We start from the raw sequence: 15,028 nt of genomic DNA on the forward strand, positions 1-15,028 counted from the left end.
TAGCTCAATTCAACAGTCCTATTGTTGACTTTCTCCGAAATAAAGTGTCTCCATCTCAACATGATTGATCGTCACTTTTTACCGTGAAATAATCCTTAAAATCAACCCTTAATTCCTTGAACAGTCTCTGAATCCATATTCCTTCACAGATTCATCAGGTAAGAGCTTGAAATTCAGCCTCTACATTGCTTTAAACCACAGACTGCTTTTTGCTTCTCCATGTAAGAAGATTACCCCAAGCAATGGAGTGATAGCCACTTGTAGATCTTACGATTAACTCTCCAGCCCAACTTGCATCAGTATATACATCTACCTCACAGTTCACTCCTTTTAAAGAGTAAACCTTGACCTGTTGCCTTCTTTAGGTATCTTAGATTTTAGTTTACAGCCTCTAGATGCTCTTCTCGTGGTCATTCATATGGTGGCTAATAATACTCACTGAAAATGCAATGTTTGGTATTGTGTGAAAGATGAGCTTGCTTACTAGTCTTTGGCATTGCTATTTGTAAATTGGCACTCCGTTATTCTTAATTTTAGATTAGGATCCATGAGAGTTTCTACTGGTTTGCACCCAAGAATTCTAGTCTTGGTTAACAAGTCCAGAATATACTTTCTTTAAAAGATCACAATTTCTGCTTCATATTGAGCAACCCCCATCCTTAGGAAATATTTGAGAGAACCAAGGTCTTTGATTTCAAAGTCAGTTGCAAGTCGACGTTTTACCTCGATGATTTCTTGTGTCATCTCTTCATATGATAATATCATAACATAAACAACAAAAATGATCTTCTTACCTTTTGACGAGGTTTTCACGAACAAGTTGTGATCTGCTTGACACTGATTGTATCCATAAGTGACCACTGCTTTGGTAAACCTATCAAACTGTGCACTAGGAGACTGTTTTAAACCATATAGTGATTTCTTCAATTTGCATACTTTGTAGCTAGTAGCATTACTTTCTAAGCCTCGAGGTATGTTCATGTAAATTTATTCAAGGCCCTCGTTTAAAAATGAATTATTGATGTCTAGTTGATATAAAATGTATTTTTGATGTCTAGTTGATATAAAAGCCACTCTTCATTTAATGCCAATGACAGCAGTACTTGAACTGTGTTTAGTTTGGCAACAGGAGAAAATGCCTTATGGTAATCAATCCGTATGATTGAATGAACCCTTTTGCCACCACCAGCTTTGGTAAACCTATCAAGCCAAGCACGAGGAGGCTGTTTTAAACCATATAGTGATTTCTTCAATTTGCATACTTTGTAGCTAGTAGCATGACTTTCTAAGCCTGGAGGTATGTTCATGTAAATTTTTTCAAGGTCCTCGTTTAAAAATGTATTATTGATGTCTAGTTGATATAAAAATGTATTTTTGATGTCTAGTTGATATAAAAGCCACTCTTCATTTAATGCCAATGATAGCAGTACTTGAACTGTGTTTAGTTTGGCAACAGGAGAAAATGCCTTATGGTAATCAATCCCGTATGATTGAATGAACCCTTTTGCCACCACTAGCTTTGAATATTTCAACACTTCTGTTTGCCTTGTATTTGACTGAATATCCACTTACAACCTATTGTTTTCTTCCTTTGTTGTAGTTTTGTGAGAATCCACATGCTATTATTTTCTAAGGCCTTTTTTAATCTGTTTCACACCTTTCGAGTATCTAACCGATAGCTGCCGCCTATTACGAACGGCAAAGGATCGTTGTTATACCTGGATGAATTCCCAAGTTTATCATAAAACTGAAGCTTGCGATATTCGGGCAGATTTCATTTGGTATAGAGGTCACAGTTCGGGATAAGAGAGAAGAGTGCAGATGCTGAGACTGAGTTTTAAACTTGAAATTGCCTTGTTTAATTGACATGGAGCTGTTCAATTGGGAGCCTTAGACACTATAGAAATTGCTTAGGAAGAAAAAAAAAAAAGGAGGAAACGTGTCAAAACTTTTAGCAGAGGGAGGCTATAAAATTCAAAGCATAAAATATAATTAGCGGTCATTGAACGAAAAATGAAGTGCCGTCACTGTAGCTTCACTGTAATAGTTAGGGTTTCAGTTTTCTTGCACGCCATTCCATTCAAAATAAGCAAACATTGGACTTCATTATTAATTACTTCAGTTTTGTATGATACCAAAAATATTATCAAGTTTATTTTAAAAAGTACATAATTGATAGTAATTTTAATTACAATTGAAAATGTTATATTAACGTAGGTTTTATCCTAAAATATTATTTTGTCTACTCTAAAAGCTTATACAATTGAAAATAATTTCATTTACAAGCGAAAATGTTATATAAGTTTATTGACGGTAAATTTTTATGTTGCAATTATAATGATTATGTAATTTACCTTATTTGTTATGGAGAATGTAATATTTTCAATTTTAATCTAAAATGTTACTCAATTTATTCTAAAGAGTTACGTAATTAATAAATTTTTCAGTTACAACGTATCAGTGACGAAACCATTAAGGATTCAAAGTAGGCACGTGCCAACCCTAAAATCTGAATTTTCTTTGAATAATTACGTATTTTAGTGATTATGCCCATCCTAAAATTTTTTATGTGTCCATCCCGTATAAAAAAATTGTGATTAATATATATGTGTGTCCACTCTGAAAAATATTTATGGATCTTCACTACAACCGATTGCAACTATTTAAATTGTAATTTATGACTTCCTAATTGTTGACTAATGTGATTTATGTATAGTATCTTAAACACGACAGAAACCAACTATCTACCTTATGGAAAAGGGAATTACATGTATGTAGTGTTAGATTTAAAAATATTTTTGAAAGCGAGTACATATATATTAATAATATAAATTTTTCGTATGAGGTGGAAACAAATAAATTTTCAAGATAGATGCCTTCAAAAAAATAAATTACTAAAAAAATTTGAATTTCAATATCCACCCTGTACAAAACCCTGCATGGATGCAGTATGAATTCAAGTATTCAAACAACTCGTCCTTCTGACACATTCAAAACCCTAAACCCCATTTTCAAACGCCATTTCCACAGTTTTTTTCCTTTTTTTATGCCTGCTGCATGCATGACTGGTTCAAAACTCCTTGGTCAACACGTAATCTGTTCAAAACCAATTGCCAAAATCACAACTAATATATTCAAACCATTTTACTAGACTCCAACTCTACCAACCTTGCCTATATATATACACTTCATTTCTCTTCCATACTTCATACCAAAAAATAAAAAACCTACATATATAGCTTTCAGCAACAAAAAAAAGGTTATAGTTTGAGCTATCAGGTGAAGGAAAACAAGGGCGATTTCAAAAGATGAACAGCAGAAAATTGTGCACCCTTTTGATCATTTTCGCAATTTCGGTGGCCATTACGAGCCATGTTCAAGTCGAGGCGACGCGAGTTTTGAGCGAAGATTTTGCTAAAGCAAATCACTTGGAGACATACTCGTCGGTGTACGAGAAGGCCAAGTTCACCATGTCGTGCTGGCTCGAGCGCTTGGCGTCTGGACCCAGTCCTAGAGGACCTGGTCACTAGAATGGTTCAAGTCTGGAAAATCCAGTAATGGGTCGATTATGCAGACTAGAAGAAAGTTGTACTTTGTTATTTATTATTTATTATTTATTATTGTTTTATTTCTTTTTTAATTATAGGTAGGTTCAAGTTTATATGATGCAGCTGCAGCATATTGCATATATAACATTATATGCAAATGTAAATCTACAAATAAATTTTTTTCTTATGAGCAAAGTTGCCATTTGGAATTAAGAAAATAGTATTATAATTGCACAAATCAAACAATGTTGATGGTAAATGAATTGTCATTATTTTTTGAGGTTTTGGGTTCGAACACCATGAATGTCAGGGGTCGGACTCGTCCATTAGTAAGTGTAACTTGTGACATGTCTCCGGACTTCAAAATTTAGGGGCCCACACTTTGAAAAATCTTGTAACCCAAAATTTTTTTATTCCTATCATACGTATGAGTGAAGAAAACTTGTATGTTTGGATTTTTTAAATTTTTAAGAAATAATCATAATATGATAAATTTTGATATTTTACAATATTATAACATATTTTAAGTGTCTTATTTTAAAAAGTAACACATTGTCTCCACATTTTTTGGGACAGACTTGTCAAGGGTGTGAGTGTTTAATGTCAAATGATTGAGAGTTGTTTTTGAATAGATATTGTCTTGTATGTACCCTAAATTAATAAAAAAATAGTGTTATAATTATGAACATATACTATTTTGTAATAAGTGGTGCATCTATAAATTGTTTATGGAGAACACATATACATTAACATTATAAAATCTTTATATGGGATGAATATAAATAAAATTTCTAGATATACACACTCAATAAAATATGTAATTATCTAAAAAAAATCAGATACACTCCCTCACCAAAACATAGATCCACCAACGCTTGTAATTACCCATACTATTAAAAAATAGTGATATAATTCAATTTTGAACATAAATAAAAGGACTAAATATCTTTGTACTCATAATTAAAAAAAATCTTTGATTTTATGGCCAAGTGATTAATATTTCTTAGTATTTTATTTATTTGGGAAGAAATGATATATTGTAAAACTTCCTAAACTTTTAAATTAAATTCACATCTAAATTTCTCTAAACTTAGAGCATATTTGATAATTATGAGTCATATTTTAAAATTATTTTATTTATCATTATATCGTTGAGCTTGTGATTTATTAGCATGTAGGCAAGAGTTTAAAAATAAAAAATATTAAATTTTGTTATAGCGTTTAATTTTGTCACAGAAAAATATTTTAGACAAAAAAATATATTTATAGCTAATTATCTGATGGATGACCGCGATGGAGTGATAAAAAATTCCATACATACATGATACATGGATGTTCTAATATTATGTTTGATAATTAAATAATGGTTTTTAGTTGTTTTATTTAAATATAAGATAAAATTATAAATCAAAAGTAAAAATACATAATAACAAAAAAGTACTCAACATTTTATTTTTTAATTGTACCCTTAATGTTGTCATGTTACATCAGTAAAAATATTGACTATTAGTTGATTGTCAATTAACCACCTAATAAGGACTTATTTTAAAAATAAAATAAAATAAAATATTAGTAGGCAATGAAAAGACTCTAAAAGGCAACAGAAAAAGTGATAAATGTTGAGGGATGTTTTTACAATTATACCTAAATTATTACTAAATAATTTTATTAATTTTAAATATATATATGGTTTTTATATAAATAAATAAGAGTTATTTATTTCAATATCAAATTTGATATTTTCTTATAGAAAACGCTAATTTTATTAAAAATTGGAAAATATCTAAATTACAACGAAAGTTTACAACTATAACCATAGACTATACATATAATAAAATTATTTTCCTAAACACAAGAAGAGTAGCCACTTAAGAACACATAAGGACCAAACAAGGGAAATGTTAAAATATGTTGAAAACATTTTGATGTTTCGATATAACAAATTAAGTGTTATTGAATTTTAAGGTTTTACAATAATTTTTAAAGTATATTCGATTAAATTATTCAAATATAAAAAATATTACTCCAAGTTTTTCAAAGGTTAATTTCAAACTTTACTAAAGTGTAAAATTGTGTTTTAAACTTACAATATTTTTGAAACAATTTTTACAAAGTATTTCAAACCTTAATCGAGCCAAAAATTAATTTTCCAAAGGAATGTACCGATACACTATTGAATGCATCGATACACTCCTAATTTTATTGAAACATCGAATACATTTTGTGTGCCGATACACAACTGATGCATCGATGCACTCCTGGCTCTTTTGAAACATCGAATATAATTAGTGTGCCGATGTACCCCAAGTGTACCGATACACTAGGTCAACTAACAGTCGAAATATTTGAATTTTATACACAGTGTACCGATACATCCTTGAGAGTGTGCCGATGCACCTACACTCCCAACTGATTTTTAAATGATAATTACACAATAACGACTCTATTGACTTCATCAATGATCACCAACGTTCATAAGTGATTCAAGGTGTATTTAAACAAGCTTAGGAGCCATTGATCAACAACAATTAAGAAGAGAAGCTAGACAATCAAAGAGAAAGCCTTGAACTTATCGTTTGAGCATTTTCAAGCCTATTTTCATTAAATATTCATTTTACTTTCAAGAACACCATTTGTGCACAATTTTATTCATTCTTGAGTGTTCTTTATTTGTTCTAGAATTGTGCAAACATCTTGTCTTGTGAGGTTTTTCCGTAAGTTTGTGAAATTTGTATTGTTCTCTTTAGGAGAGAGTGTTCTCAAGAATTTGGGGTATAATTCTTGAGGGATTTGTAAGGTTACTCTTTGTCCTCAAAAGAAAGACAAATTAGTGAATTTGTGGAAAATCTTTAGTGTGGATAGCTAAGGTAGTGGACGTAGACTTTGGTTGAGAAAGTCAAACCACTCTAAATCGCTGTGTAATTATTTTCTATTTTCTGCAAAAGCTTCCACCAAAAGTTTTATTGCCAATTCACCCCTCTTGGCTATTTTGTCGATCGATTAACTCAACAATTGGTATCATAGCCTCACTCATTTGAAGGTTTAACCACCTCTTGAGTTGATTCAGGAAGAGTTATATTGATATTCAAGTAATCAATGGCCTCCACTTCAAATTTCGACTTTGGTATTGATTCAATTCCAGTCAAGAAGCCTCATTTCTTCAATGGAGCTAATTATGCTTATTGGAAGAATAGAATGAGGTACTTCATTCAAGCAAGTGACATGAGAGCATGGAATATCATGGAAGCCGGATACACCATACCTTCCACTCATTCAAGATTGTGGAGTGAAGAAGACACAAGAATGTTCCAGCTCAACTCAAAGGCTATCCATATTATATTTTGCGCTTTTGGACCAGATGAATACATAAGTGTTTCATCTTGTACAACTGCCAAGGAGATATGGGATAAACTACAAGTCACTCATGAAGGCACAAACGAGGTAAAAGAATCTAAAATTAGTCCTCTAACTTATATCTATGAAAATTTCAGGATGAAACCGGATGAAGATATAAAAAGTATGACATATATATTTTCCACGATTGTCAATGGTCTCAAATCATATGGAGAGATCATTCCAAATGAGAAGCTTGTAAGGAAGTTGATTTATTCTCTTCTAAAAGCTTGGCAGTCAAAGAAGACGACAATCATCGAGGCTAAGAACTTAAAGTCTTTAACTCTCTATGAGTTAATTGGTTCTCTCCTCATGCATGAAATGATGCTTCAAGATGAGGTAGACCTCGATAAGAAGGATGAGACAAAGAAGGAGATGATGAAGAAGAAAAACCTTGGAATTGCTCTCAAATCTACAAAAGATGAGAGTGATTCGGATGAAGATGACGATGATGAGGAAATGGCATTATTTTCCAAACGCTTCAGAAAACTAATGAAGGCCAACAGAGGAAGAAAATCCAAACGAAATGAAGGCTTCAAGAATGAACTAAAGGAAAAAGACCCGATCATTTGCTACGAATGCAAAAAGTTGGGTCATGTAAAATACGATTGTCCACAATTGAAGAAGAAGAGTCAATCGAAGAAAAAACACAAGGCTCACCTGGCTACATGGAGCGATGATGAACAATCCGATGAAGAGGAACACGAAGTAACAAAATTTTGCTTAATGGCCATCAGGGAGAATTCTCAGGTAACATCTAACTCATCCAACTTTGATGATTATTCTTTTGATGAGTTAGTAGAGGAATATACTGAGTTGGTTTCGGATTATGAGAAATTATTTTTAAAATACAAGAATGATATTTCAAAATTGAAAAATGAAAATAATCTCATATCCAAAACCAACAATGATCTTGAAAGTAAGACCACATAATTGCAAATCAAATTAAATGAATTTGAAAAGAAAAATATTGATTTGCATAACTTACTTTCAAGAGTAAGTGACGATCATCAAAAAGAAATTGATGATCTTAAAGCTTGTTTTGATAAAGTTGGAACAAAACATTTTGAAAAAGGAGAAAATTCAAAATCCAACTGTGTTAGAAAAAGTTTTAAAAACTACAATCATAGAGGTCCCCAAAGAACCTCTAATGGAAAAATCGTTAGAAGTATATGGGTTCCTAAAGAACTCATTACTACTAAAGATAAGAATATCCTACACAAATGGATACCCAAGGGGACTAGAATTTTGGAGACTAATGAATATGGACCCAAAAGAATTTGGGTACCAAAAATAAAAAATTAATCTATATTTATAGGGAAAGGAGCATTGCTACAAAGCACGGGAAACAAATTCAAACTCATGGTACCTTGATAGTGGATGCTCAAGACACATGACCGGAGACAAGAATCAGTTCGTAGAGCTAAACGACAAAAATGGAGGAGAGGTAACTTTTGGTGATAATTCAAAAGGTCACATTGAAGGTATAAGTACTATAGGTAATACCTCTTCCATAAAAATTAAAAATGTGTTGTATGTGAATGGATTAAAGCATAATCTAATGAGTATTAGTCAATTATGAGATAAGGGATACAATGTCATGTTTGAAACTAATGGTTGTAAAGTAATCGACATTGAATCTAATCGGATTATGCTTGTTGGTCATAGAATAGGAAACATTTACATGGTGCATTTAGATTCTATAAATATGACTAATTTATGCCTAGTTTCTAAGGATGAACATGATAGTTGGTTATGGCATAGGAGACTAGGACACACTAGCATGAGTGTTTTACAACGACTTATTCAAGGAGATTTAGTAAGAGGATTGCCAAAACTAAAATTTGATAATGATAAAATCTGTGATGCATGTACTAAAGGAAAACATCAAAGAGCTTCCTTTAAATCCATTAATGATGTATCAACTAGTAGAGTTTTACAATTGATCCATATAGATATTTTTGGGTCAACTACGACTACTAGCTTGGGTGGAAAACAATATGCATTTGTCTTGGTAGATGACTATTCTAGATATACTTGGGTTCTATTCTTAAGTACTAAAGATGAAGCATTAGAAAAATTCATCACGTTTTCAAAAATAATACAAATTGAAAAAAGGTTACTCCATCTCTAGTGTTAGGAGTGTGATCATGGCACTGAATTTGAAAATCTTGGATTTACTGAGTTTTGTAATTCTAATGGTATTAGCCATTATTTTTTAGTACCTAGAACCCCTCAACAAAATGGAGTTGTTGAGAGGAAAAATTGAACTTTAGAAGAAATGGTTATAACCATGCTTTGTGAAAACAATTTGCCAAAATATTTTTGGGCGGAAGCCACAAATACCGCTTGTTATGTTATAAATCATGTAAGGATTAGGTCTATTTTGAAGAGAACTCCATATGAACTTTTCAAAAATAAAAAGCCTAACATTAGCTATTTTCATCCATTTGGATGTAAATGTTTTTTTAAGCAACGGTAAAGACAATCTTGGCAAATTTGATGCTAAGAGTGATGAAGGAATTTTTCTGGGTTATTCCTTAAATTCTAAAGCTTATCGAGTATTTAATAAAAGAACTTTAGTTGTATAAGAGTCTATACATATTGTTTTCGATGATAATCCCCTTCCGAGGAAGGATTCTTGTGTTGATGATGATGTAGGTATTGTAAACACACATGATGTTAGACATGATGTTGGAGAATCATCATCAAAGGAAGAAGTGAAAGATGAGGAAACTCATGATATTCTCAAGAATCAAACCATTGAAGAAAGAGAAGTCTCTTACCCATGAGAGTACAACTATGTCAAGGATGGTGAGATCATATGTGATCCATAAAAAAGAATAACAACTCGATCTTCTCTTAAAAATATATGTAATTATGTTGCATTTATCTAATGCATAGAGCCTAAGAATATTCAAGAAGCATTAGTTAATGAAAATTTGATAATGGCTATGCAAGAAGAGTTAAATTAATTTGAGAGAAGTAAAGTATGGACATTAGTTGAAAGGCCTATTAATAAATCTACTATAGGTACTAGATGGGTATTTAGGAATAAGCTTAATGAAAGTGATAATATAATGAGGAACAATGCTAGACTTGTTGCTCAAGGCTATACTCAAGAAGAAGGCATATACTATGATGAAACATACGCTCCCATAGCTAGGATGGAAGCAATTAGAATGTTATTAACATTGCATGTTTTCATGAATTTAAATTATATCAAATGGATGTTAAAAGTGCATTTTTAAATTGTTTTATAAAAGAAGAAGTGTACATGGAACAACCTCCTGGTTTTGATGATTCAAAATTTCCAGATCATGTTTTTAAATTGACAAAAACACTTTATGGTTTAAAACAAGCTCCTAGAGCTTGGTATGAAAGATTGTCAAAATTTTTAATTGAAAAAGGTTTTTCAAAAGGGAAGGTTGACACTACATTGTTTTTAAAGAGAAAAGGTAACGATTTATTAGTAGTTCAAATTTATGTTGATGATATAATATTTGGTTCTACTAATGATGCTATTTGCCAAGAATTTTCTAAACTAATGCAGAGTGAATTCGAGATGAGCATGATGAGAGAGCTCTCATTTTTCTTGGGACTCCAAATCAAGCAATGAAAAGATGGCATCTTCATCAATCAAGCAAAGTACGTCAAGGATATGCTTAAGAAGTTTGGATTGGAAAATGAAAAACCTCATGCCACTCCAATGAGCTCTTCTACAAAGCTTGACAAAGATGAAGGAGGTAAATGTGTATATGTTAAATTATATAGATCCATGATTGGCTCATTGCTTTATCTAACCGCAAGTAGACCAGACATTATGTTTAGTGTTTGCTTATGTGCTAGATTTCAATCATGCCCTAAGGAATCACATTTACTAGCCGTTAAGAGAATCTTTAGATACCTTAAGGACACTCCTAGTTTAGGACTTTGGTATCTTAGAGACTCTAGCTTTAGCTTGCAAGCCTTCTCTGATGCGGATTATGGAGGATACAAAATAGATAGGAAAAGCACCTCCGGTACTTGTCAATTCCTAGGAAATATGCTGATTTCATGGTTTTGAAAGAAACAAAATTGTGTTGCATTATCTACCAATGAAGCGGAATACATTTCAGCTGATAGTTGTTGTGTACAAGTTTTATTGATGAAACAATAACTTTTAGATTATGGAATTGAAGTAGGTATCGTACCTATCAAGTGTGACAATACTAGTGCTATTTGTCTCACTAAAAATCCCATCCAACACTCTAGAACTAAGCACATTGAAATTAGACATCATTTCATTAGAGATCATGTCACTAAAGGAGATGTAATTCTAGAATATGTTGATACTTTGCATCAATTAGCGGATATTTTTACAAAACTTTAGATAAAGAAAGATTTTGGACACTTAGGAGAGAATTAGGTTTAACAAACCTACCTTGACTTAGTGTTTAAAATGATTTTTAGCACTTTTAATTAGTTTTGAAAAATACTTATAAAAATAATATTTTTGATTGCATTCTTTGCTAATAGTTAGGGGGAGTTTATGATTCTTTAGTGAAAATTAATTGTATGTTCAAATAAAATTTAAGGATAGATTTGATTAATTGAACATAGTTAATTTTCGATCTATGAGTTGCCAATACCACTAGAGCTAATTAATTTAGCATTATATTTGTTTTAAACCCTAAAATCTTCATTTTATAAAAACCCCTAAAACTCTAAAACACCCGCCGTTCGTCCCTCTCTCACCCAAAATCTCCATTTTTTCTTAAATCAACGATTTTAAGTCGAAATCCAACTGTTCTTCAACTTCTAAACCTTTTGGAATCATCAAATTAGTGAAAAAATCATCACATTCCTCTCAAATCCGAAAATCTTCAACGTATTTTTCTAAACACTACTATTTTATTAATTTTGAACTTAGGACTAGTTTTAATTAGTTATAGGTTGAATTATATATCGGACATTTGTTAGACTATAGTTTAGAACTATAATCTACAACTAATTTAATCAAAAACACACAATTCTTCAAAATATTTTGAAATTTTTGAAATAAAAAAATTTTATTTTTGATTTTAAAAGTGTTGTTTTTGATTGAATTATATTATTCTTTGAAAACTATACATATTATGATTTTTCAAATATTGTTTTCAAAATAGTTTTCAAAATTTTTCCCATTAGGATTCGGTTTAGAGAACCTTGAATATTGAGGACTCATATTGAGTTTTGGGATTGATTGTATTGCATACATGTGTTTTTTTAAATTGCAGGTAACCCTATCCATTTTGACCTTTAATCATGTCTAAATGCGCTAGGTCATCCTCTAGTCGGTATTCAAACCAACCTCAAAACCGACCTCCTATTCCTCTACCAAATCCAAATCCAAATCCAAACCCAAACGCTTCCGATATGACCATTTTAAATTCTTTTTTTTAATGAGCCTGGTCGTAGACAAGATCTCTACCATAGTTACCATAATTTATTTGAGTCATATAAAATCCGGGAAGAGCGTATCCCCTCAATCCAAGCTATGGTTGATATGAATTTTCAATATCTTTCTACCCTTAAATTCTGGAAATTTGATAAACTCTTTCACCTCAAACCTATCGTTTATCACCAACTACTCCGTATTTTCTATTCCAATGCGGTTTCTGTCCAAAACGAAGCTTGTACCGAAACCATAGGAATTCGATCCTATCTTCTACGTCAATTCGTTTATATTGAATCTGACACAATCACTACCAACTTTGGACTAGATAACATAGGTTTAGATAATGAAAAAGAGACTGTGGCAACACCTTATAAAGCTAAGGCTAGTGAAAGTACTTTAAGGACTCATCACGAGCGTTTTCTTCACTTGATAATCTCTTGGTGGTTTAGACCATCAGAGGTAGTTTCTCCTCCCTTAGAGTCTTAGATTTATTGTGGATACATTGTATCCAACATAAAAAGCAAATAAATTTTCCACAGATCATTTTCAGTGAATTAGTAGATACCTTAAACATTGTTTCATCCAAAAATGTAGAAACCTTAGTTTACGGTTCTCCTTAGTAACTTGTTTATCAAATTAAACCTTAGGGTCACGCTTGATATTCCCATCCCTCTTAAGAACCAAATAAATCTCACATCCTTAAAGAAATCGGGATGGTCCAAGGACAAGGATTAATGGGTTCGATCCATCGAGAAAACACCAGGAGCCAGCTCTTCACGAGCTCCTCCGGCACCGACAGTGGATGATGATCCAGAGCTTGAACAACTCATGCGCGATATAGATGATCATGTACCCGAGGACGAGCAGGCACATCAAGAAAGTCAAATGCCTTCATATTTCTGATTTTTTATGGAGAATCTTGACATGAGGTTTGCTTCCATCGAGTCGCATTTAACTGCTAACAACGAAGCGATGAATCATCGTCTTGACGCTATGGACGAAAGGGTCGATGCTCTTACACGTGGTGTGGCCAATATATGGGAACATTTATTTCTTCTAGATCCTTCGATGGACATTAGACCTTTATTGCTTTAGTTTTCTTGGATTGAACTTAGGACCCATTGTTAAAACATTTTGGATGTTTGAATGTTTGAATTTTATATTTGATTTGAACTTGAATGCTTATATATACATATTTGGTTTTGGTTTGATTATTTTATATTGGTTTATTAATGTTTGCATCATTTTACATTTTATATAAATATGACCAATTTACCATCTCATATTATTTATGAATATTGATTTATGGAACTAATGACTAATCTTTATCTTGATTGTGATCTTAGCAACTTAAGCTTTATCTAAATATCAATTGGCTAATTTTCTTATAAACTTGTTTAAAAACGTTTTATAGAGTCTTTTTGATTTAACAAAAAAGGGGAGAATATAGTAAGGGGGAGTAATCAAAATTGTTTTTCAAAAATACTTTTTGAAAGAAAAATCTTAAAATTACTCAAATGTTTTGTTATATAAAAGGGGGAGATTGTTGAAAACATTTTGATGTTTCGATATAACAAATTAAGTGTTATTGAATTTTAAAATTTTACAATCATTTTTAAAGTATATTCGATTAAATTATTCAAATATAAAAAATATTACTCCACGTTTTTCAAAGGTCAATTTCAAACCTTACTAAAGTGTAAAATTGTGTTTTAAACTTAAAATATTTTGAAACAATTTTTACAAACTATTTCGAACCATAATCGAGCCAAAAATTAATTTTTCAAAGGAATGTACCGATACACTATTGAATGCATCGATACACTCCTAATTTTATTGAAACATTGAATGCATTTTGTGTACCGATACACAGCTGATGCATCGATGCACTCCTGGCTCTTTTGAAACATCGAATGTAATTAGTGTACCGATGCACCCCAAGTGCATCGATACACTAGCTCAACTAACGGTCGGAATATTTGAATTTTATACACAGTGTACCGATACATCCTTGAGAGTGTACCGATGCACCTATACTCCCAACTGATTTTTAAATGATAATTACACAATAACGACTCTATTGACTTCACCAATGATCCCCAACGTTCATAAGTGATTCAAGGTGTATTTAAACAAGCTTAGGATCCATTGATCAACAACAATTAAGAAGAGAAGCTAGAGAATCAAAGAGAAAGCCTTGAACTTATTGTTTGAGCATTTTCAAGCCTATTTTCATTAAATATTCATTTTGCTTTCAAGAACACCATTGGTGCTCAATTTTATTCATTCTTGAGTGTTCTTTCTTTGTTCACAAATTGTGCAAACATATTGCCTTGTGAGGTTTTTCTGTAAGTTTGCGAAATTTGTATTGTTCTCTTTGGGAGAGAGTGTTCTCAAGAATTTGAGGTATAATTCTTGAGGGATTTGTAAGGTTACTCTTTGTCCTAAAAAAAAAGAAAAATTAGTGAATTTGTGTAAAATCCTTAGTGTGGATAGCTAAGGTAGTGGACGTAGACTTTGGTTGAGAAAGTCGAACCACTCTAAATCGCTGTGCAATTATTTTTTGCAAAAGCTTCCACCAAAATTTTTATTGCCAATTCACCCCCTCTTGACTATTTCGTCGATCGATTAACTCAACAAAATACCTAATCAAATAAACTCGAACAAA

General features: G+C 31.8%; 1 protein-coding gene across 1 annotated transcript in view; it reads left to right on the forward strand.

Annotated features, from left to right (window-relative positions):
* Window positions 1-15,028, forward strand: part of LOC120176134 (membrane-associated protein VIPP1, chloroplastic-like) — a 46,617-nt gene that overhangs the window by 4,256 nt on the left and 27,333 nt on the right. The window contains exon 9 of the mRNA XM_039182635.1: window positions 150-221. Within this exon, the coding sequence (XP_039038566.1) occupies window positions 150-221 (72 nt within the window). The remainder of the gene's footprint in view (window positions 1-149; window positions 222-15,028) is intronic.

Source organism: Hibiscus syriacus, unplaced genomic scaffold, assembly GCF_006381635.1.
Source record: "Hibiscus syriacus cultivar Baekdansim isolate YM2019G1 unplaced genomic scaffold, ASM638163v2 tig00003398_pilon, whole genome shotgun sequence".
NCBI classification, from domain to species: Eukaryota; Viridiplantae; Streptophyta; class Magnoliopsida; order Malvales; family Malvaceae; genus Hibiscus; species Hibiscus syriacus.